We start from the raw sequence: 22071 nt of genomic DNA, 5'->3' as shown, positions 1-22071 counted from the left end.
GAAGCACTTTACGGCTTCTTTTTGGCATAGATGAACTGTCAGCATCACTACTCTTGTACTTTGAGGGCTTTATTAAGTAAAAGAAGGGTGACGAACACAAACACTGTGATACAGTGGATCTGGTAATCAAGGTGGCTACTAATTGACTAACAGGCAGGATATGCTGGGCAAAGAGATGATTCATGTCTGGAGGCAAATGTAGCAGGATGCCATGAGATTTCATCATGCCACTCAGAATGGCCCGTAGTTTAACACTTATTAACTATTTATTTCTGGAATTTTCCACGCAATGTTTTCAGACTGCAGTTGACCACAGATAACCGAAACCACAAAAGCAAATCCTCAGATAAGGTGGAACTACTACTGTATTGTATATTTTGTAACTTTGTATGGTGATGGGGAAAGTAGACATCGTTGGTGATCACATACAAATATCAAACCGTTGTTATACACCTGAAACTAATATAGTGGTATATGTCAATTATACTTTAAAAATATATATATTAGTGTCCCCCCAAAAAACCCAGGATAATTAACAATATAAAAATACCTCTATCCTTGAGCCACTTCCAAAATTTGGGGGGCAAACTCCAAATTTACTTGGGTAAAATCATCTACATAATTTAGAAAAGCTATCAGTGATCTCTTCTAAAAGCAGGTAAGAACAAGGTAGTTCAGAAAATTCCCCAAAATTACTACTGCTAGTTACAAAAAAGACCCAAACCACCTTAAAATCTTGGAAATCTCTTTAGGGACTTACGCTTAATTTTTTTTACAGCTTTAATGTACTGCCCACGAAGTTCTTCCAAGGCCACCCCATTGCACAGCAGGCAAGAACGTTCAAAGTCCCCTTTTGACAGTGACCTAAAAACAAACCAAAGATTGAAAAAACAGAGATTTTAAGTGAAAAACGAAACTTGAAAAAAAATATATATATATATTCCAATAAAATAAGCTAAGATGTGCTAAAAAATTCACATATGAGGATCTTTATTATAATTATTTAGGAGAAAAATGCCAACAATTTGTGTTATAGTTACTTAAATAAATCATGATAAATCCACATGATGAAAATCTATGCAGCTATTGAAAAGCACATTATAGGAGTATATCCAATGACACGGAGGAAGTGTTTATCTTATAATATTAACAAAAGGTTACAAAATAGCTTATACGATAATCTCAATTTTTAAAACGTGCACATGTGTGTGTATAAAAGGGCTTAAATAAAGGGTAAAGTGCTCGCTTCAGCAGCACATATACTAAATAAAAGATATCTTCTGGGGACAGGGTTTTAGAAGATTTTCTTCTTTTTTATACTTTTGCTATGTAACAATAAAAGTGACTGAAATTCTTGGTATGATATTATTGATACGACTGATATTAAAAAAAAAAGCAAAGATACTCAGAAATAAATGATTTCTTTGTAATAGTAAAAGCCTACCTTGGTGGTAGTGTTTTACAAAGTGTTCTCAGTTCTTCCAATTTATTCTTCAGGTCATTGTTTTCTTCTAATAATTCTTCAACAACTTTACTATTCTCTTCTAAAAAAGAAAGTTTATAGTATATTGGACAATTAATCTCTTTTTCTCTCAGTCTTTCCCTTAAATTACCAGCACACATTTCTATAAAGGAGACTGAAAATTTTCCATTTGCTCCCTGTGTCATTCATTCCCTGATAAACCCTAATCTGACCACTCCCTGTTCTATTTTCTCAGCACTTTAAATCTATATTCCATTTTCATCTTGTTCTGGGTTACACACTGTCCTGGAATAAATTTCCAATTGTTTTATATGCATGTGTTTTTTTTTTCCAGTTAGACTAAAGGCTTTATTTAGAAACATAGTAGGTTTCCTAATTCCATGTCCCTCATGGACCCTGGTATACAGTCTATGCTCATATAAATGATCATTGAACAAGTACCTCAATACAAAATTAAAAAAATATTAAGCTTAAGTAGGTGCCATTTTCAGAAATAATGTAATATGTTCAATTCTTTGAACTTTTAAAGAGAAGATGAGGAGACTGATGGAATCCATGTGGTACAGAGAACAAAGCATGAATTTCAGAGTCAGAGAGACACAGGTTTAAATCCTAGCTTTTCTTCTAACCAGCTGGATGAGCTTAGGCAAATTACTTAATCTTTCTGAACCTGAGTTTTTTCATATGTAAAGTGGGGATAGTATCACCTACCTTGAAGATTATAATGGAAATAATATAGTAAGTGCACAGCACCTTATACAAGGCCTGGCAATATCAATATTTAATACCTATGAACATGGCACCCCATATTTCCTGCTACGCCACCCTTTCAAAACACCCTATAAGTTGGGGAATGAATCAATCTGTTCCCCCAGTGATGGATATAGCTTATATATTTCTAAACCACTCACTCTTACTCCATCACTTTTCAATAAATGCTACCATGACGGTGGAAAATGGAACTTAAGAAACAAAAAACAACCACAATAACAAAAATATTACCAACTAATAGATTTCCATTAAGACAAACACTGAAATCAAACTATAAAATGACTTAAATTCTGACCCTGACCCCTTTTATCAGCCTGCTGTTTTGAGCTAACTATCAACTTTGTTGGATTATTTCTAAGCCCACGAATTATAGAAGTTATCAGCCTCAAAAAGCACTATGTAAAATAACTACTGTATGATCACAATGTATGGTGCTAAATATTATTATTTATACAGGATAATCACATCCAACTGCCCTTGTCATTTTATTATGTAAAACAGATTTTCTTGATTTTCATCTAATTTACAATAGCCACACTGTATCTACATCCACAGTTGGACAAATTTACTCTCACTTACTCTCTGGCCTCTATTAAAGACCTAAGCAATCACCACGGGAACTGTGTTGTTTTGTATCTCAAAATTCCTAAGACCCTTTCTTGCCTTAAAGTAATTATCATCTATGTCTAGCAGACTGAGCAAACGGTAGGTGGGAGTAGGTGGCTGCTCTTGGGCAACAAGATTGACCGAGTGTGCTATGATGCCAGGTACTGTGCTAAGTGCACACAGGGCAGGATTTCATCCTTGTCACCATCACACTCCAAAGGAGAATAGAGACAATAAATCATGGCAAGCACATGAATGTTGTAAAACTCATAGGAGCTGTGGGGAATGTCTAACGGAGGAAACTGACCAAGTCTGGGGTAGTTAGGAAAGCCTCTCTGAGGAAGGCATGAGCCAGGGCTTTGATGAGTAAGGTTAGCTAGGCAATGTGACCCGATGGGAAGACAGATGGTGGGGTAAAGGAAGAGATGCAAAGAGACTCGGAGAAAAGAGACAATGAAACCCCTGTCACAGCTCTGTTAGAGAATAAGAGGGCTGGGCAGGGGCAGTGGCAGGGAACGAGGCTGAGGGGCTGGCAGATGTGGGATCATGAAGGGCTTCTTAAACTCTATGTTGAAGTGTTTGTATTTCATACCGAGAGCCAGACAAGTCACTGAAGGCTTGAAAACAAGACAGTGTGACAATCCAATTTACTTTTTTAAAAGGTCGCTCTATTCCTTCAGAAATTCTCCAACTGGTAGAATCTTTATGTATTACTTATGCATCTAGAATGTCGTTGGGGATTTTAAACTGTTGTCTTCAGTTTTGTTTTTTGAATAGAAAATATCGTAATAATTGTAATAATAATAATATCCCAAAAAGGTTGATTCAGGAAGTATGTCATTCACAGAGCCTGTATCTAAACTGCGTATCAAATAGTAAACCAGAAACTGAAATAAAGCAACACTAATTGTGCACACTCAGAATAAATCAGACACCAGAAGACAAAAAAAAAAAAAAAAAAAAAAAAAAAGGTCACTCTAGCTGCCTGATGGAAAATGGATTGGAGAGGCGAGACTGGAAGCAGAAAGAGATGACTGTTGTCCAGGCAAGCGACAGAGGTGAATGTAGAAAAAAAGAGTGAACCTATCTGTCTGGTCTTTTCTGGATGACACATTATTTGAGACCCTTGCATTCAGTTCTTCATTCATTCAAGCATTTATTACTGTCTGGTATGTAATGGGCACAATGACTATAAGGAAGAACAAAGATAATTCCTTATTCTCAAGAAATTTATAGGTTAAAAAAGATAGTGGGCGAGTAACCAAAAAGTGAAATGCAGAATGTTAATTGAGGAAGAGCCAAGTGCTCTGGGGCCTCATAGGAGCGGCCCGTCTAACCCAGACTGGGGAAAATCAAGGCTCTGCAGATAAGGTATCTTCTCAGTTGAATCCTAAAGGATGAGGAAGAGTTAGACCAAAATGAGAATGAGAGGGGCAAGTGTAGGACAGCATGATAATACTGTATTCAAGCTCCAGCAGTAGAAGAAAATCCCTGACCAGCTCAAGCATCTGAAATATTTCAAATGTAAAGAATATAAAGCACAGGATACAAGTCAACGGTGAAAGGTAAGAGGGAGCAGCCTCATGAGCCCAATAGCCTCCCTTCTTCAAAAGGGCAATAGAAAATGGCAGAAGATATCCCTCTTAGATAATTTCCTGACACTGTTGTGAAGAATGGACAGAAAGGAGGCCAGATCAGACCCATATGCCTTGGGTCATATCTTCTCCCGCTGCCTAGAATGCTGTTCTCTTTGGCAAACACCTTCATCTTTCAAGGCTTAGTCAAGCCTTCCTTAACTTTAATAGGAGGAAGAGTTAATTAACATCCTTTCTTCCAGGTTTACGTGAACACACTGCCAGATACTCAGAGCTGAAATTATTTATTAATCTATTTTCAGTTCTCCCCACTTAATGGTAAGCTTCTTGAAGGCAGAGAACAGAGTCCTGTGCATCTGCATCAAAAGTGGAATTTTGATCAGGAAGAAATAGAAAATATGAACAGACCAATCACAAGCACTGAAATTGAAACTGTGATAAAAAATCTTCCAACAAAAGCCCAGAACCAAATGGCTTCACAGGCGAATTCTATCAAGCATTTAGAGAAGAGCTAACACCTATCCTTCTCAAACGCTTCCAAAATATAGCAGAGGGAGGGACACTCCCAAACTCATTCTACGAGGCCACCATCACCTTGATACCAAAACCAGACAAGGATGTCACAAAGAAAGAAAACTACAGGCCAATATCACTGATGAACATAGATGCAAAAATCCTCAACAAAATACTAGCAAACAGAATCCAACAGCACATTAAAAGGATCATACACCATGATCAAGTGGGGTTTATTCCAGGAATGCAAGGATTCTTCAATATACGCAAATCAATCAACGTGATACACCATATTAACAAATTGAAGGAGAAAAACCATATGATCATCTCAATAGATACAGAGAAAGCTTTCGACAGAATTCAACACCCATTTATGATAAAAACCCTGCAGAAAGTAGGCATAGAGGGAACTTTCCGCAACATAATAAAGGCCATATATGACAAACCCACAGCCAGCATCGTCCTCAATGGTGAAAAACTGAAACCATTTCCACTAAGATCAGGAACAAGACAAGGTTGCCCACTCTCACCACTCTTATTCAACCTAGTTTTGGAAGTTTAGCCACAGCAATCAGAGAAGAAAAGGAAATAAAAGGAATCCAAATCGGAAAAGAAGAAGTAAAGCTGTCACTGTTTGCAGATGACATGATACTATACATAGAGAATCCTAAAGATGCTACCAGAAAACTACTAGAGCTAATCAATGAATTTGGTAAAGTTGCAGGATACAAAATTAATGCACAGAAATCTCTGGCATTCCTATATACTAATGATGAAAAATCTGAAAGTGAAATCAAGGAAACACTCCCATTTACCACTGCAACAAAAAGAATAAAATATCTAGGAATAAACCTACCTAAGGAGACAAAAGACCTGTATGCAGAAAACTATACGACACTGATGAAAGAAATTCAAGATGATACAAATAGATGGAGAGATGTACCACGTTCTTGGATTGGAAGAATCAACATTGTGAAAATGACTCTACTACCCAAAGCAATCTACAGATTCAATGCAATCCCTATCAAACTACCACTGGCATTTTTCACAGAACTAGAACAAAAAATTTCACAATTTGTATGGAAACACAAAAGACCCCGAATAGCCAAAGCAATCTTGAGAACGAAAAATGGAGCTGGAGGGATCAGGCTCCCTGACTTCAGACTATACTACAAAGCTACAGTAATCAAGACAGTATGGTATTGGCACAAAAACAGAAAGATAGATCAATGGAACAGGATAGAAAGCCCAGAGATAAACCCACGGACATATGGTCACCTTATCTTTGTTAAAGGAGGCAGGAATGTACAGTGGAGAAAGGACAGTCTCTTCAATAAGTGGTGCTGGGCAAACTGGATAGGGACATGTAAAAGTATGAGATTAGATCACTCCCTAACACCATACACAAAAATAAGCTCAAAATGGATTAAAGACCTAAATGTAAGGCCAGACACTATCAAACTCTTAGAGGAAAACATAGGCAGAACACTCTATGACATAAATCACAGCAAGATCCTTTTTGACCCACCTCCTAGAGAAATGGAAATAAAGACAAAAATAAACAAATGGGACCTAATGAAACTTCAAAGCTTTTGCACAGCAAAGGAAACCATAAACAAGACCAAAAGACAACTCTCAGAATGGGAGAAAATATTTGCAAATGAAGCAACTGACAAAGGATTAATCTCCAAAATTTATAAGCAGCTCAGGCAGCTCAATAACAAAAAAACAAACAACCCAATCCAAAAATGGGCAGAAGACCTAAATAGACATTTCTCCACAGAAGATATACAGACTGCCAACAAACACATGAAAGGATGCTCAACATCTTTACTCATTAGAGAAATACAAATCAAAACTACAATGAGATATCATCTCACACCAGTCAGAATGGCCATCATCAAAAAATCTAGAAACAATACATGCTGGAGAGGGTGTGAAAAAAGGGAACACTCTTGCACTGCTGGTGGGAATGTGAATTGGTACAGCCACTATGGAGAACAGTATGGAGGTTCCTTTAAAAACTACAAATAGAACTACCATATGACCCAGCAATCCCACTACTGGGCATATACCCTGAGAAAACCATAATTCAAAAAGAGACATGTACCAAAATGTTCATAGCAGCCCTATTTACAATAGCCCGGAGATGGAAACAACCTAAGTGTCCATCATCGGATGAATGGGTAAAGAAGATGTGGCACATATATACAATGGAATATTACTCAGCCATAAAAAGAAATGAAATTGAGCTATTTGTAATGAGGTGGATGGACCTAGAGTCTGTCATACAGAGTGAAGTAAGTCAGAAAGAGAAAGACAAATACTGTATGCTGACACATATATATGGAATTTAAGAAAAAAAAAAGTCATGAAGAACATAGGGGTAAGACAGGAATAAAGACACAGACCTACTAGAGAATGGACTTGAGGATATGGGGAGGGGGAAGGGTAAGCTGTGACAAAGTGAAAGAGCGGCATGGACATATATACACTACCAAACGTAAGGTAGATAGCTAGTGGGAAGCAGCCGCATAGCACAGGGAGATCAGCTCGGTGCTTTGTGACTGCCTGGAGGGGTGGGATAGGGAGGTTGGGAGGGAGACGCAAAAGGGAGGGGATATGGGAACATATGTATATGTATAACTGATTAAATTTGTTATAAAGCAAAAAACAATAATAATAAAGAAAAATAAAAGAAGAAAAAAAAGGATAAAGCCTAAAAAGGAAAAATGAAGAAAAGACATTTATAGTGCTTTACAGAAGTTTTTAGCAATCCCAGTTCCTAGGCTACTCCCCAGACGATTTAAATCAGAATCTCAAAGGGTGAGACTAGGCACCAGTATTTTATAAAGCTGTCCAGGGGATCCTCATGTGTGGTGAAAATTAAGGATCACTGACTTTAATGGAATGCAGAGCATTATATATAATTGCATTGTAAACCCATATAAAACCTATCTTACAGCTACTTTATCTTAATTATATAATGGAATACTCTTAACTACAAAAGAATAGTCCCATATAAACAGAAGAAAAAAATTGTCAACAAAAGAATAGTTTCATATAAATTCATAATGAGATGGTGTGATATAGTAGAAAGATTACATTTTTAATCAGGAGATTTATTTATGGATTTATAATTAATAAATTAGTCAAGATTAAAATTTTTTTCTCATTTGAAAAAAAAAAAAAAAAAAGTGGAATTTTGTCTGATGTCTTTATTGTTATATCCCCGGTGCCTACAATGCTGCTTGACACATACTGAGCACTCAGAAGCTATTCAATCAAAAAAAGAAGGAATGTGACCTTTTAATCAGAGCTCCAATTTTCCTCTTGAGTTCAATAATAATAATTTGGTTAGTAAAAATAAGGTCCAAATTAGTTTATAATAATCCCCAAAGAGAATCAGTGCCTACATTAACTACAATGTCACATTTGAACATTTCAAAAGGATCAAAGAGATTTATACTGGTAGCAGTGCTACCTTAAATGCTAACCTCCGATTTTTTCCACTACAGCTTTGTGCTTCCTTTCCAAATGCTCAAGATGCCTATAGCATTTCTTCAGTTTTCTTTCCAGATCTTGACATTTCTGCTTTGCCTTTTCAAGTTCTTGGAAGCAGTGTCCACTGCATGAATCTTTAATTTCAAGGATCTTTTTCTCATCTGCAAAAATTAAATGATAGCAAACTTTTATATCAATTTAGACTAAAAAAAGGAAGGAAGGAAGGAAGGAAGGAAGGAAAGGAAACCAGATGACATGACTGAAGGCTACAGTGTAACTGAAAAGAGCATGATGCTTAAGAGAGAGACCTGAATTTAAATACTGTTTCCACTATTTACCAGCTGTTGTATTACTTAACCTCTCTTGAGATTTAGTTCTCTAATACGTAAAATTGAATAATACCATCTGTTTTAAAAATTGCCATGAAACCCAATGCTCAGATCGTAGTATTGAATACAATTCCCCACTAAAAGGAACCAGGGATCTTCAAGAAATGGCTGACTCCAGTACTTAGGGTATATACAAGATGAGACTAGAATATTTTGCTATGCCAGAAATTAAGAAATTACTCAAAAACACAGGCATGTCACAAGGACACAGGAGCCAGTTTGAAGGGGCTCCATTAGCTGAATCTGGGACAATTTGAACACTAATTAAGTATAGTAATGAATTATAAAACATTGAAAAAGTAGGAATTTGAGTCACACCAATAATCCTACGATAATGGGATAAATGGATGGATAGATGGATAGGTAGGTAAGTTGGTAGATAGGTAGACGGACAGATAAATAGAAAAATAAACAAACAGGTAGTAACTACACAAGCAAACTAGAGAGGAGGATTCTCAATGATAACAACATACCAAGTGCCAAATGGTAAAAGTAAAAGGAGGTCTGGAGGTGAAAAAATTAAAATTTTTGCCACTGCCAGAGTAAAGACTGGATCAGATAAGATTCAGCAATGACTGATAAGCATAACGGAAAGTTTTAATGAGGAGAAGGACATTTTTATGGTCTTGAAAGTATCTCCCCACAGATTGCTTAATAGTTGTGATGGGGTAAAAACACAGTAATTATACAGTGAAGAAACTGGATAACACCTTGACCAGGCGCTCAAATGAACCTCACCAATAAAAGACAAACAGACATTGCATACCTCCAGATATGATAGCACGCCACCTATGCAGTGTTCTAGCTAAGAAAACAACTCGAATCAAAATCATGAAGAGATATCAGATAAACCCAAAACAAGGAAAAGGTTTTATTAAAAGCCAGGGGTTGACAGGTGTTGGGGAGAGCGAAGAATATGTCTCTCGAAAACATCAATGTCATAAAAGGCAAAGAGAGGAATAGCCTAGATTAAAGGAGGTTAAAGAGACATGACATCTAAACATAACACTTGTATATGTATAGCTGATTCACTTTTTTTTTTTTTTTTTTGCGGTAAGCGGGCCTCTCACTGTTGTGGCCTCTCCCCTTGCGGAGCACAGGCTCCGGACGCGCAGGCTCAGCGGCCACGGCTCATGGGCCCAGCCACTCTGCGGCATGTGGGATCTTCCCAGACCGGGGCGCGAACCCGTGTCCCCTGCATCGGCAGGCGGACTCTCAACCACTGCTCCACCAGGGAAGCCCCTGATTCACTTTTATAAAGCAGAAACTAACACACCATTGTAAAGCAATTATACTCCAATAAAGATGTTAATAAATAAACAAACAAACAAACATAACACCTGACCCCAGGTAGATTGCTGTACTGTGGGGAAAAAAATGCTGTAAAGATGTTATTGGGTCAATTGACAAAATTAGAATACAAAGAGTAGACTGATATAATTGTATAACACATTTTCATCTAATGTTAAATTTACTGTACTAAGGTATACAAGAAAAATCCTTATTTTGGGAAAATATACACTGAAGTATTTTGGGGTAAAAAGGAATAATGTGTATATAACTTATCCTCAAGTGGTTCAGGAAAAAATGAAATGTTCAGAGACACATACACACAGAGGAGCACAAATGGAATAGAATGTTATCAATAAGTGTATCTAGGTAAAGGGAATATGAGTGTTCTTTGCAACTATTTTTATTTTTGCAACTTTTTTGTAAGCTTGAAATTATCTCCAAATGATAAAAAGATTCAAAACTGTCAGGAGGTATAAATGTATAAAATTTGTTTGGCACAGTACCTGGCATGGAGCAACTATACAATAAGGAATAGCTATTGCTATTAGTAACACATAGAGTTTATAAAATTTAAGTAATATTAAAAAATGAGGGCCTCCCTGGTGGCGCAGTGGTTGAGAGTCCGCCTGCCGATGCAGGGGATACGGGTTCGTGCCCCGGTCTGGGAGGATCCCATATGCCGCGGAGCGGCTAGGCCCGTGAGCCATGGCCGGTGGGCCTGCGCATCCGGAGCCTGTGCTCCGCAACGGGAGAGGCCACAACAGTGAGAGGCCCGCACACCGCAAAAAGAAAAAAAAAAGAAAAAAAAAAAAAATGATACAGAAATAAGGGCTTCTCTGGTGGTGCAGTGGTTGAGAGGCTGCCTGCCGATGCAGGGGACACGGGTTCGTGCCCCGGTCCGGGAGGATCCCGCGTGCTGCGGAGCGGCTGGGCCCGTGAGCCATGGCCGCTGAGCCTGCACGTCCGGAGCCTGTGCTCCGCAAGGGGAAGGCCACAGCGCTGACAGGCCCGCGTACCGCAAAAAAAAAAAAAAAAAAGATACAGAAATAGATTATTATTAATATAATTGATATAATAAAGTAGGAATACAAATTGGCACAGGCTCAGAGGCCAATATCCAAAATGTTGATGTAAAAACATTAGTCCATAAAAATTATTCTTAGCTCTCTTCTGACTTTTTAGTTTCATTTAAATGGTGCCAGTTAAGTTTACGAGCATCAAAGGATTAATGAAGCATCACCATATATGGCATTTATATATTTCATCTAAGATATGGTTTTGTAAAACTGGAAACCAGGCAAATGCCCACTGATAAGAGAATAGATAAATTATAGTATAGTCACAATGGAATACTATACAGCAATGAAAACGAATGAACCAGAGATATATGCATTAAAAAGACAAATCTTACAAGTTTGATATTAAGTGGAAAAAAAACAAGTTACAAAGACTAAAACAAGTATTAAACCATTTTTATAATGTTAAAAGACAAACAAAATATAGCAAAAGCTTTCTGAGGATACCTATATTTGGTCAAAACAAAGAAAAGCAAGAAGATGATTTTTTTTAAATCAGAATATTTATTACCTCAGATTGTGAGGAAGTTACAGGGATGGAATTGTGGTGAAACACACAGGGGTCTTCAACAGTACTGGCGATGTTCTACTTCCTAAGTCAAATAGTGGGTTCCTGGTTGTTAGGTTCATAACTTACATGTGCATTACATATATTCTTTGCATGTATCAAGTATTTCAATAATTAATATTTAAATTAGTTTTAAAAATGATAAGATATTAGGAGAATATAACCACACCACTAACAGTGGTACTCTCTGGTGGTAGGATTATGAACGACTTTATATGTTTTGGATTATTTAACCCTTTCCAACTTATGAATTTGTTAATGTGTTTGTTTTTAGGGAAAAAAGATTAAAGAAAGAAAAGTAAATCCTTTTATAGTTTGATTTGTCCTAAGTCAAACCTAATTTCTTTCATATTGATTGGACCTTCCACATAATATTTAAAACTCACCTCTATGCATTTCACAAATTAGAAAGTAATTCTCAGGTTATTCCAAACATAACAACAGATCTAAAATGACATTGAAACATAGGAAGCAAGATACAAATTAAGATAGTATTACCCTACTAATTGGTAAATTAGCATTTAACTAATTGGCAAAAAGATATTCTCAACTATCTAGAACCTAGAGATAAGGAAAAAGGGTTTCTGGATGGGCAATGAGAAAAGTAACTGTCAACTGACTTCTTAGGAAAGGCAGAGATTCTCTAAGACTCTGTTAATAGGCCTACTGAATTAGAAACATGTGGAAACTAAGGTTATTGACTTTGTACATATGATTTGTTCTGGCAATTCTTAGTTCTTTTCCAGGTTACAATGGAGACAGCAGACAAGAAACAAAAAGTACGTATGGTTTGTACATGGAGGGAAGGAGCAGGCTGCAAGGGGTCAATGTCTTAAAAGGACTGCAGCTTATAAAGAATATGGCAGTTCCTAGTTCAAAATCCCAGTAAATAGACAGTATAAGCCCATATTCCTCAGCGAGCTCTGAACACCTCAAGGGGCTGTAGCACAGTGCAATTCTTTTTGAAGAGACAACTCTAAGTCACAAAGTAAAAGTTAAATTATTAATTCATCAAATATTCAAGGAACACAAACTATGTGCCATTCACTTTGACAGTTGGTGGAGAGGAAGAGATAAAAACATTGCCCCCCAATCTAAAGAAACCCACGAATACATCAGAAAACACTTAATACACTTCAGAAAGATTTCTATTAAAAATAGTTGAAATAAGCTTCAATAAATTGAATGGAAAGGTCTCAGTGATTTGGCAATTCTCTTATGTGTAACCCTTTCTCATCAAAGCCAGGAAATAAAAAATATGACTTCTCTACTAAAATTCTCATTATTCTCCTCATAATAAGAGTCACTTTTGAATGGAGGGAAGACCATGAAAAGATAGGAAATAAGAAGGCCTAAAGCAACCCTGTCTTCTAATACAAAATGAAACCTGGGGGGAGGACACACATTACTTAGGAGTAATATCACACATTTGTTCATTCATGAAAACTGCACGTCTTTGATTTCCTTTTATCCTCAAAACAACCCTCTGGAACTGGGATTATGGATAATGCAAAGAACAGTAGGAACAAAATCCCATTACCAGCTCCTGCTTCTGCTTCTTGCACGGCCAAGGGCTGAGCGTCGTGTCCAGATGTAAGTGCAGGAAGGATCGCCGGGACCCCAGGGTCTCCTCTGCCAGTGACCCTTGTGGCAGGATCCTTAGAGATCTTGGTCATATTTCTCTGAAACAGATTATCTTCATAGTTAATGCTTATTAAAAATCTTTCTCTACTCAAAATACTAATATTTAAAATATAAAAAGAAAACACAGCCTGAAAAAAATCTTGCCTAAACTATCACCAATATTTTTCTTAGGGTTTTATGTGAATACTGCCATTACTATGAGCTAGACTCCTATGACCGTATTTTCCAAATGAGAACATTATCCAACAGAGGACTGGTGGGCCAGCTATGGGACAGACAGGAGATATAGTTTCCACTTTTAAGATATTTTAATGGTTTCTGTGATCAAACCACAGGACAGACTATGTGAAATCAGGATTGTTTTTGAAAATCCAGAACATTTTCACTGCAGCAGGGAGAAAATTCATTAGAAACTATAGTACCAACCTTTTGCCTCCCATGAATTGAAAGTAACAACAGTAAAAACAATTTTTGAAACATATAGTATGTTATGTTTCTAAATACTTTAATACATATTGTCATTTGTTCACAAGGACAGTCAAATGCCAATGTGAAGGAGAGAAACTGAGGCTCACCTAAGTGAAACATCTTGCACAAGACCATCTCCTCACCAATATTTATTGAACACTTTCTGCATTCTAGTTTCTGTTTTGGCAGCACAGCTACTAAATTCATTAATGGTGGGACATTCTTTTAAGGCAATATATTTTCAGATTTTGGACAACTACTAAATCTCAAACAGAACAGGTAATCTTGGGAAAGCTGTCTTGTTTAATTACTTAAAATACCTTATATATGCTTAATTCTAGAAGCCTTGATTTTGATTTTGATCTCATTTCATTGTCAGGAAACGTACCCATGCCGCCCAACAGAGGCAGAGGTCAGTAGGTACAGAGACAATGCAAACTCCAGTCAATCAAGAGGGTATGAGGTTGAGGCCAAAAGGAATAATAAAAACTGATCCCAAAGGTAGCCAATATTTCCAGTTTCTGCTCAAAACTGGAGAAAAGCCAAGATGGCAAAAAAGGCAGGAGCAGCAACCTTTTGTCTTAGTTTTAACTTGACATGGGTGGTAAGAAAACACAAAACACACATCCTTAAATTTGTTTAAAATTTTTGTTCCAGTTGATATTTCTGTTTTCTTTTATCTATTATGAACTGCTGTATTAATATACTTAGTATATAAATATAAATTATATATTTGATAAGGCATTCATTTTATTGGAAACCATATTTTTAATTCATTGCATTCTTGCCATTTAAAATCTGGATCATCTAAACTTAAATGTTCTCACCAACAAAAAATAAGGTAAATATGTGCGGTGATGGATGTGTTAATTAACTAGATGGTGGGGAGCCTTTCACAATATATATGTATATCAAATCACCATGATGACACTTTAAATATCTTACTATTTTATTTGTCAACTGTAGCTCAGTAAAGCTGAAAAAAATTGATTAAAAATAAATTAAATTAAATTAAATCTTGATCACCTAAGTTATTTTAATGAGGACTTGTTTTATATATACCCATCATTTTTTCCAGTTTTAATTTTCATGAAGTTCTAAAAACCACAAATTTAATCAATTATAAATCATAATTCTTCACATTTATGGCACCTATATTGCAAATTTATAATCACTGCTTTATAATCATTGCTTTATCTCAAGGTCCTGAGCTGAGTTAGCACTAAGACAGCAGAAGGTTGAGTATTATTCTTCTGTGACAAATGCCAGATTAGGCATTTCAGAGGTAACCTTTTCTCAGGAACAGAATCTGATCCCACTCAGTGAAAGCTGCAAAAGTCGAAATTCTTAGCCAAATTATGTGATTCTGTCTCCATATACGTGTGAGACACATAAAGTCTTACAGAGGATCTTACACTGCTTGCACAATTTTAAGCCCTATAAAAAGACCCCAGGGTTGATTATATATATTAACAGTAGGTGTTGTAGTTTCTTGACTTTTATAGCAGTTTCCTTTTGCTTCAGGAAAGCAAACTTGAAAGCATATAACATGATTTTCCCATCACTTCTTACCCTTAAAGTCTGCTATAAATAATTCATCTTAATTATCTACTTTTTCAAAAAATTCTCAATCATGCAGTATTCATGGGAAGTGGTCTTGCTGAGTTAATTTTACATTAAAAGCAACTATTAAGCAGTAACATCTTTGTGAAATCAAGAATAAAAATATCAACTGGGTTGAACTGGGATGGGATAGATTGATCTTTCAGGTTCATTTGGCTCTAAAATTCTGTAGTGTTTCAAATGCAAGATGCAGAAAGATCAAACTATGTCATTTGTATCCTACCAAAATCCAAGGAATTAGACCAGGGATTTGTATTTTATTTTTCAGATGAGCAACTATGACTACCCAAGGTAAATAAGCTAGTTATCGCTAAGTATGAAACTGGAACTCAGATTTTTTTGTAGCTTATAATTCTTTCCAGTAGGTATTAATATCAAATGCTCAATCCTGGCCTTGAAAATCTTTAATCACAATATTTTAATGAATTGTCGTTCTTATGTCTCAACTCTTCTATCAGACAAACATTATAATATTGGTATTTTTTTTTCTACCTCGAATTCCAAATGTTGAAATTGGCTGGTCACAATGCCTAGAATTTCATTCCAGATTTTTCATGCATATCTAATATCTTTAATCATAAGGCAGCAAGACTTTGGTTTTATCAGATCTTCCACACAAACTAAAAGCTGGTGTCAGAGAATACTTACACAACAAAAAGAATATAACTAACTCATTCTACATGCACATATACAGTACACTAACAAAACTGGGCTTTTTGTGTGAGTGAGCCATACCTCTACTTGCTTGTTTCTATATCAATATTCTTTGTACCCAGTTGGCATTTTTTGCCTACATGAGATATAAATTCCTTGAGGGCAAGAAATAGGCTTCCAAACTCTTTAGAAGATATTAAGAAACCCTAGTTTTAATACGATGCATATTTCTTGAAGTAATCATGCCCAAAAAACAAAAATAGGAATGAAAGTTATTCAGTTTCTGAAATCTCAGGCCCTTACAAAGAACAGTATATATATATATATATATTTTTTTTTAGGAAAAAGATGTCTAGTGGCTAAAAGCTCTGCTCATATTTGTGGCACTATGAAGAAGCAAATTTGGGGGGGCAAAAAAAATTGCAATCCTTTGAATTTGCTAAAAGGTTTTTAAACCACTAGCAAAAACACAAGTCTTACACCTATTAAACTGGAGAATGAAGAAAGGAAAAAATACCAAATGCAGCTTCTACAATCATCTTTCACATTTAATCATAGCTTTTTTCACTTACTAGGAACATACCTTTCCCCAGTCTGAGTTGACAGTTTCTATAAGTAGGGAGAGTATATCTTGAAATGCTTTCTGTATGCAGGTCTTTAGTTTTTCAAAATATTGCACAGACACCCATTTCGAAGAACAAGTTGACATGAGTACCAAAAGGTACTTGTTCTCTGAACCACTGGCTTGCTCCTTCTGCGTGTCCTTTAAGAGAAACTCAAGGACAGTTAGGATGTCTTCCTCATACTGATGGATTTCCAGTTGGATCCGCCTAGCTTCCTGCACAGCCCATTCTCTGCGACTCTGGTCTAAACACATTTGTAATTCTGTCTCCTTCTGAAGAAGTAGTTCAGTTTTTTGTTTCATAAAGTCTTCTTTAGCTGCTTCAAGCACCTCATTAATTTTATTTCGATGATCATCTAAAAATTGCCGGTAATCTTGCTCATTTTCTTCTTGAATTCTGTGGATTTCCTCTTGCTTTTCTTTGTTCCATTCACTCTGGGCCTTTGCCAACTCAGCCCTGATAACCATGGGGACTTCCTCACTCTTTAACTCAAGCTCTCTCTGCAGAGAATGAATCTTCTCTTCCAAATGCTTTCTAGGTATGACATTTTCCTCCATATTTGCAATCTCGCTTTTCCATTTCTCTTTAGCTTCAGAAACAGCAAAAAATATCTAAAGGACATAACAATGTACAATGAAAACTCTTTATGATTCTCCTCATTAATAAAAAAATTAAAGTAAGCATTTGGGTTAATCTTTGAACTTATTAATAAGAGATTTAAAATCAAAATTAAAGGGAAAAAGTAAATTTAGATATGCCATTGGCTCTTCCGAAAATATACTTCCACTAAACTTAAGGATCTTTTCCCTCATTTTAAATCACCTAATACTTTGTCTTACATTATTTAAAATAAACCATCCATTTCTATATGAATAACTAGAAATTTAAACTGACCAAAAATATATAATTATATAATTATCTAAAACTAATTTTAGAAAAAAATTCATATTTCTTTTTTTAATACAGATGCTGTCTCAAATCTAAGCCCCCAACAAATGAATTATCTTTTATATGAAGCAAAAGCAGCCTCTAAGGAAATCTTACTAATATTTTTAGGAATGTAACACATAACCTGCACAATAACTTGCTGACAAACATACTGTATTTTAATGCAATTTTAGTGGTTAAAACAGTTCATTAAATGACAATATCAAACAGAAAAAGTCATTTTTTCACTAATCCAATTTTTGTTTATAACAGAATAGCAAGACTAGCAGATCATAGGCACCAGTAGTATATAACCAAAAAGTAATAGGGAATCAAAAAGCCTGAGCTGTAGCTCAAATCCTGACTTGGATTGCAGAGGCAGCCTAGCACGGTGCTTAACAGAACAGGCTCTGGAGACAAACTGCTGGAATTAACTTACCATTCCTCAACTTCTTTGAGCCTCAGTTTCCTCATCTATAAAATGGGGATAATTACAATGCCCACCTGATAGAGTTTTTTTTTCTTTTTTTTTTTGGATTAAATGACAAAAGGAAATAATCTATTTAAAGCACTTAGGGGACTTTCCTGGTGGTCCAGAGGTTAACAATCTGCCTTCCAATGCAGGGGATGCAGGTTCAATCCCTGGTCGGGGAACTAAGATCTCACATGCCGCTGGGGCAACGAAGCCCACGCGCTGCAACTACTGAGCCTGTGTGCTCTAGAGCCCGCACACCACAACTAGAGAGCTTGCGCACCGCAACGAAGACCCGACGCAGCCAAATAAATAAGTAAATAAATATTTTTAAAAAATAAAATAAAAAAATAAAGCACTTAGAGCCTGGCAAACAATAAGACTCAAAAAATGTTATATAGTTACTGTTACTCTTGGCTGCATAGGCTTAGAAAAATTCTTAATCTCTTTTGCACTTAGTGTCCTCTATATAACGAGCAGATTGGATGATGATGTCAAGTCCCTTTTACTTCTAATATTCCCTGGACTGAATTCAAAGAAGTCACAAGGATACAAATGTAAAAGAAGAACTGGCCATCTCCAAAGGCTTGGCCTAGACAATGGTGACTGCTATGAATCAATACCATATATACTGACTATACTGCTGAACTGAATGAATAAGCATTTTCAGAACTCTAATGGAAAACTGATGAATTCATAAAAGTGCTAACAAAAGATCAAGATGAAAAAAAATTAATTACATGGGACTGAGTGAACTGATGAGGATGACTATAATTTTTGTGACTTTCTGTTTGAATTAAAAAAAAAAATCCCACAAGGACTCAGAGGCAAAAAATATACAAGTCAATTTTCACTGTAAAGTAAAGGAGCTGTTACAGTGGAGGATTACTGGACTAAATGTCAATATTATAAAATAGAAAAAAATATATATATATATATGTGCCCCCCAAAATACCATATATATGCTCTGGCTGTTGAGACAGGGGGTCTGCGCCCTTAATTCTCAGCTTATACAATTATAGAGAACATCTTCAACTATATGGATACCTAGACACACGTTACATACCTTTATTCAATAAAATGTGTTCCTGAATAGTTGGATATAAATCAAAAATTTTGAATCATACTTTAAGTTTACTAAAGGAACCCACTATCTAAGATGAGCTTTACAAAGGAATTCACAGAAAAATTCTTTTGCTACCAGCAGAATAATTCAGTAACGATGTGAAACGTGTTTGAAACATGTTTCCTTTCCCAAAAAGGAAATCAGGTTGTGTCACAATGGATGCCTGGAAATTATTAACAGGTAACCTGGGTGGAGGTGTCAGATCCCAGGGAATTTGCATGACCCGCCCAAAGCTCACCAAAAGTGTACAACTTCTCACATAAAGTTTTACAAGGAGAATTTGACAGCATTAATTGATTTAGTGTTTCCTGATGTTGCTACACATTAGAATCACCTGAGGAGCTTTTAAAATCCCTATGCCCAGGCCACACCCTGTACCAATTGAAACATAAAGCCTTGGGGTGGGACCCAGGCAAAAGTATTTTTTAAAAGATCCTCACAGTTTTCCAATGTGCAGCAAAGTTTGGGAACCACTGAACCAACCTGCCGACTTCTGGACTCTGGAAACTGGCTTTAAATTTCCACAGATCTTGGACTTCCCTGGTGGCGCAGTCATTAAGAATCCACCTGCCAGTGCAGGGCACACGGGTTCAAGCCCTGGTCTGGGAAGATCCCACATGCCACGGAGCAACTAAGCCCGTGCGCCACAACTACTGAGCCCACGTACCACAACTACTGAAGCCTGTGTGCCTAGAGTCCGTGCTCCGCAACAAGAGAAGCCACCACAATGAGAAGCCCGCGCACCGTAACGAAGAGTAGCCCCCGCTCGCCACAACTAGAGAAAGCGTGCATGCAGCAACGAAGACCCCAATGCAGCCAAAACTTAAAAAAACAAATTAAAAAAAAAATTTCCACAGATCTTGATGGATCACTCTAATCTTATAAGAACTCTCCAGCAAAAGCTATGAAACTGGCTCTTGCTCATCTCATTTGGCTTGGAGGAAGCATTTTCACAAAACACTATGTTTTGTGGCTGAATAATTATCTAGAACGCTGCTACTCACACCCAAGTGTGGTCCAAAGACCAGCAGTTAACACATCACCCAGGAGTCAGTTACAAAGTCTAATTCTCGGGACTTACTCCAGACCCAACAAATCAGCATCTCCAGGAGCAAAACCCAGGAATGTGCTCCAACAAACCCTCCAGGTGATTCTCATGCCTGCTCAAGTATGAGAAGCAACACACCATCCTCTCGTTTCTGTATTTCTGCATTCACATATATTCAGACCTTCTGTGTCCTTAAGGAAAAATCAACTTTATTATTCTTAACTTCTGAGCTCTAAGACACATATGCATACCATCATATTATTTCCTCTTTCTGTCTCCCTCTTAAATTTCCTTTTGAAATATTTCAACGTACTAAAAGTCCAGAGAATATTGTAATGAACCATTACATGAACTACCCATAAACTACCACATAAGTTGAGAAAAATATTAGATTTTTTACTTATGCTGAATTATTTCCTTAAGTAATTTGTGGAATAAGATTATGAATGCATCATATGACTCATTTACAATGTCTGTTATTCACATTTTCTAAAATGGCTGTAACCACAGAAGAGTAGCATATGCTTGATACTGCAAGCTATTTTGTGCATTACAATTAAGAAGAGAAGATATAAACATATGGGATAAAATATCACCTTAAGTTTGCTATTTGGACTCCTCATGAAGACTATCTGTTCACATCTTTGGTGTACACACCCACAGATTCTCTTATAAATTTGTATCATTTTTTTAATCATATATTAGTATTAACATTTCTGTTTGATTCATTTACTTTCCTTATTTTTATTATCCCCTTCACTTCTGTTTTTTTATTACAAAAACAAATATTTTAAATGTTTGTACACATTTTATCCCGTTTACCTATCTTGGCTACTGTGCCTTGCCTGTTGCCTCACAATTGAGTTATTATGATGCAAATTTGAAATATTCCATTTCTTTTAATTTTTCTATACTGTCATTTAAAAATGTTTATCTTCTGAATCAACCTAGAGTTTGTTGTGATGTAGGGGGTGGGAAAACAATTTTTCTAAAATGCTATCATAAGATGATTTATTATGGAAAATTCCTCATTTCCTTGTTTTGAAACAATTTATTAAGCTTTTAGTCATAGTTGGGCCTATCTCAAGTCTGTATAGTACTGAATGAAAAAGAATTCTATTTTTGTGACTCAACACTGTCTGAATTGTTGCTTTCCAACATATTCTATTAAGTGTTAGGGCTGGACTACTATTTCTTTTCCAGAACATTTAGAAAAATTTCTAGTCCTTTCAGTTTTCCAAATAAATTTTAGAATTATTGTGTCAAACTTCAAAACTATGTTCAGTTTGTTGGCATTTTGATTAGAACCGGTTTACACTAATAAATTAAGTTGTGAGGATACAAATGGTTAAAATATCTGATGTTTCCAGTCAAGGGACATGACATCTCTGGAAAGGAGAGCCTGTTATTTACCAAGGGGAGTATATTATAAGACTACTGACACAGCACAGAAAACAGTAGTCATGCATGTGAAAGGATACTGTATAGCTAATTGCTCTCTCAGTTTCTCCTAAAGAAACCACAAGATAAGTAGGGATTTTATTCCATGGGTAAGGTTATCCTCCAGATTATGAGAGTTTCACAACCCTGAAACACATTCTCTCCCCCTCCACAACTTGATGATGATGAGAACAGATCCCACTAATCAGGCCCTATGCTTAGTATGCATTATCGCATTTAATCCTCCC

The 22071-nt window shown here is 36.3% G+C and overlaps 1 protein-coding gene across 1 annotated transcript in view; it reads right to left on the bottom strand.

The window, feature by feature from the left end:
• The window catches only part of CEP152 (centrosomal protein 152), a 108160-nt gene that overhangs the window by 8963 nt on the left and 77126 nt on the right, over window positions 1-22071 (bottom strand). Inside the window, 5 exon segments of the mRNA XM_081228195.1 lie at window positions 761-864; window positions 1445-1544; window positions 8466-8633; window positions 13339-13480; window positions 16771-17421. Coding sequence (XP_081084321.1) covers window positions 761-864; window positions 1445-1544; window positions 8466-8633; window positions 13339-13480; window positions 16771-17421 — 1165 coding nt within the window.

The sequence above is a fragment of the Mesoplodon bidens genome (assembly GCF_964165515.1).
Source record: "Mesoplodon bidens genome assembly, chromosome: 3".
NCBI classification, from domain to species: Eukaryota; Metazoa; Chordata; class Mammalia; order Artiodactyla; family Ziphiidae; genus Mesoplodon; species Mesoplodon bidens.
The sequence above is the reverse complement of the archived record's forward strand: the minus strand, read 5'-3'. Positions and strand labels throughout refer to the sequence as shown.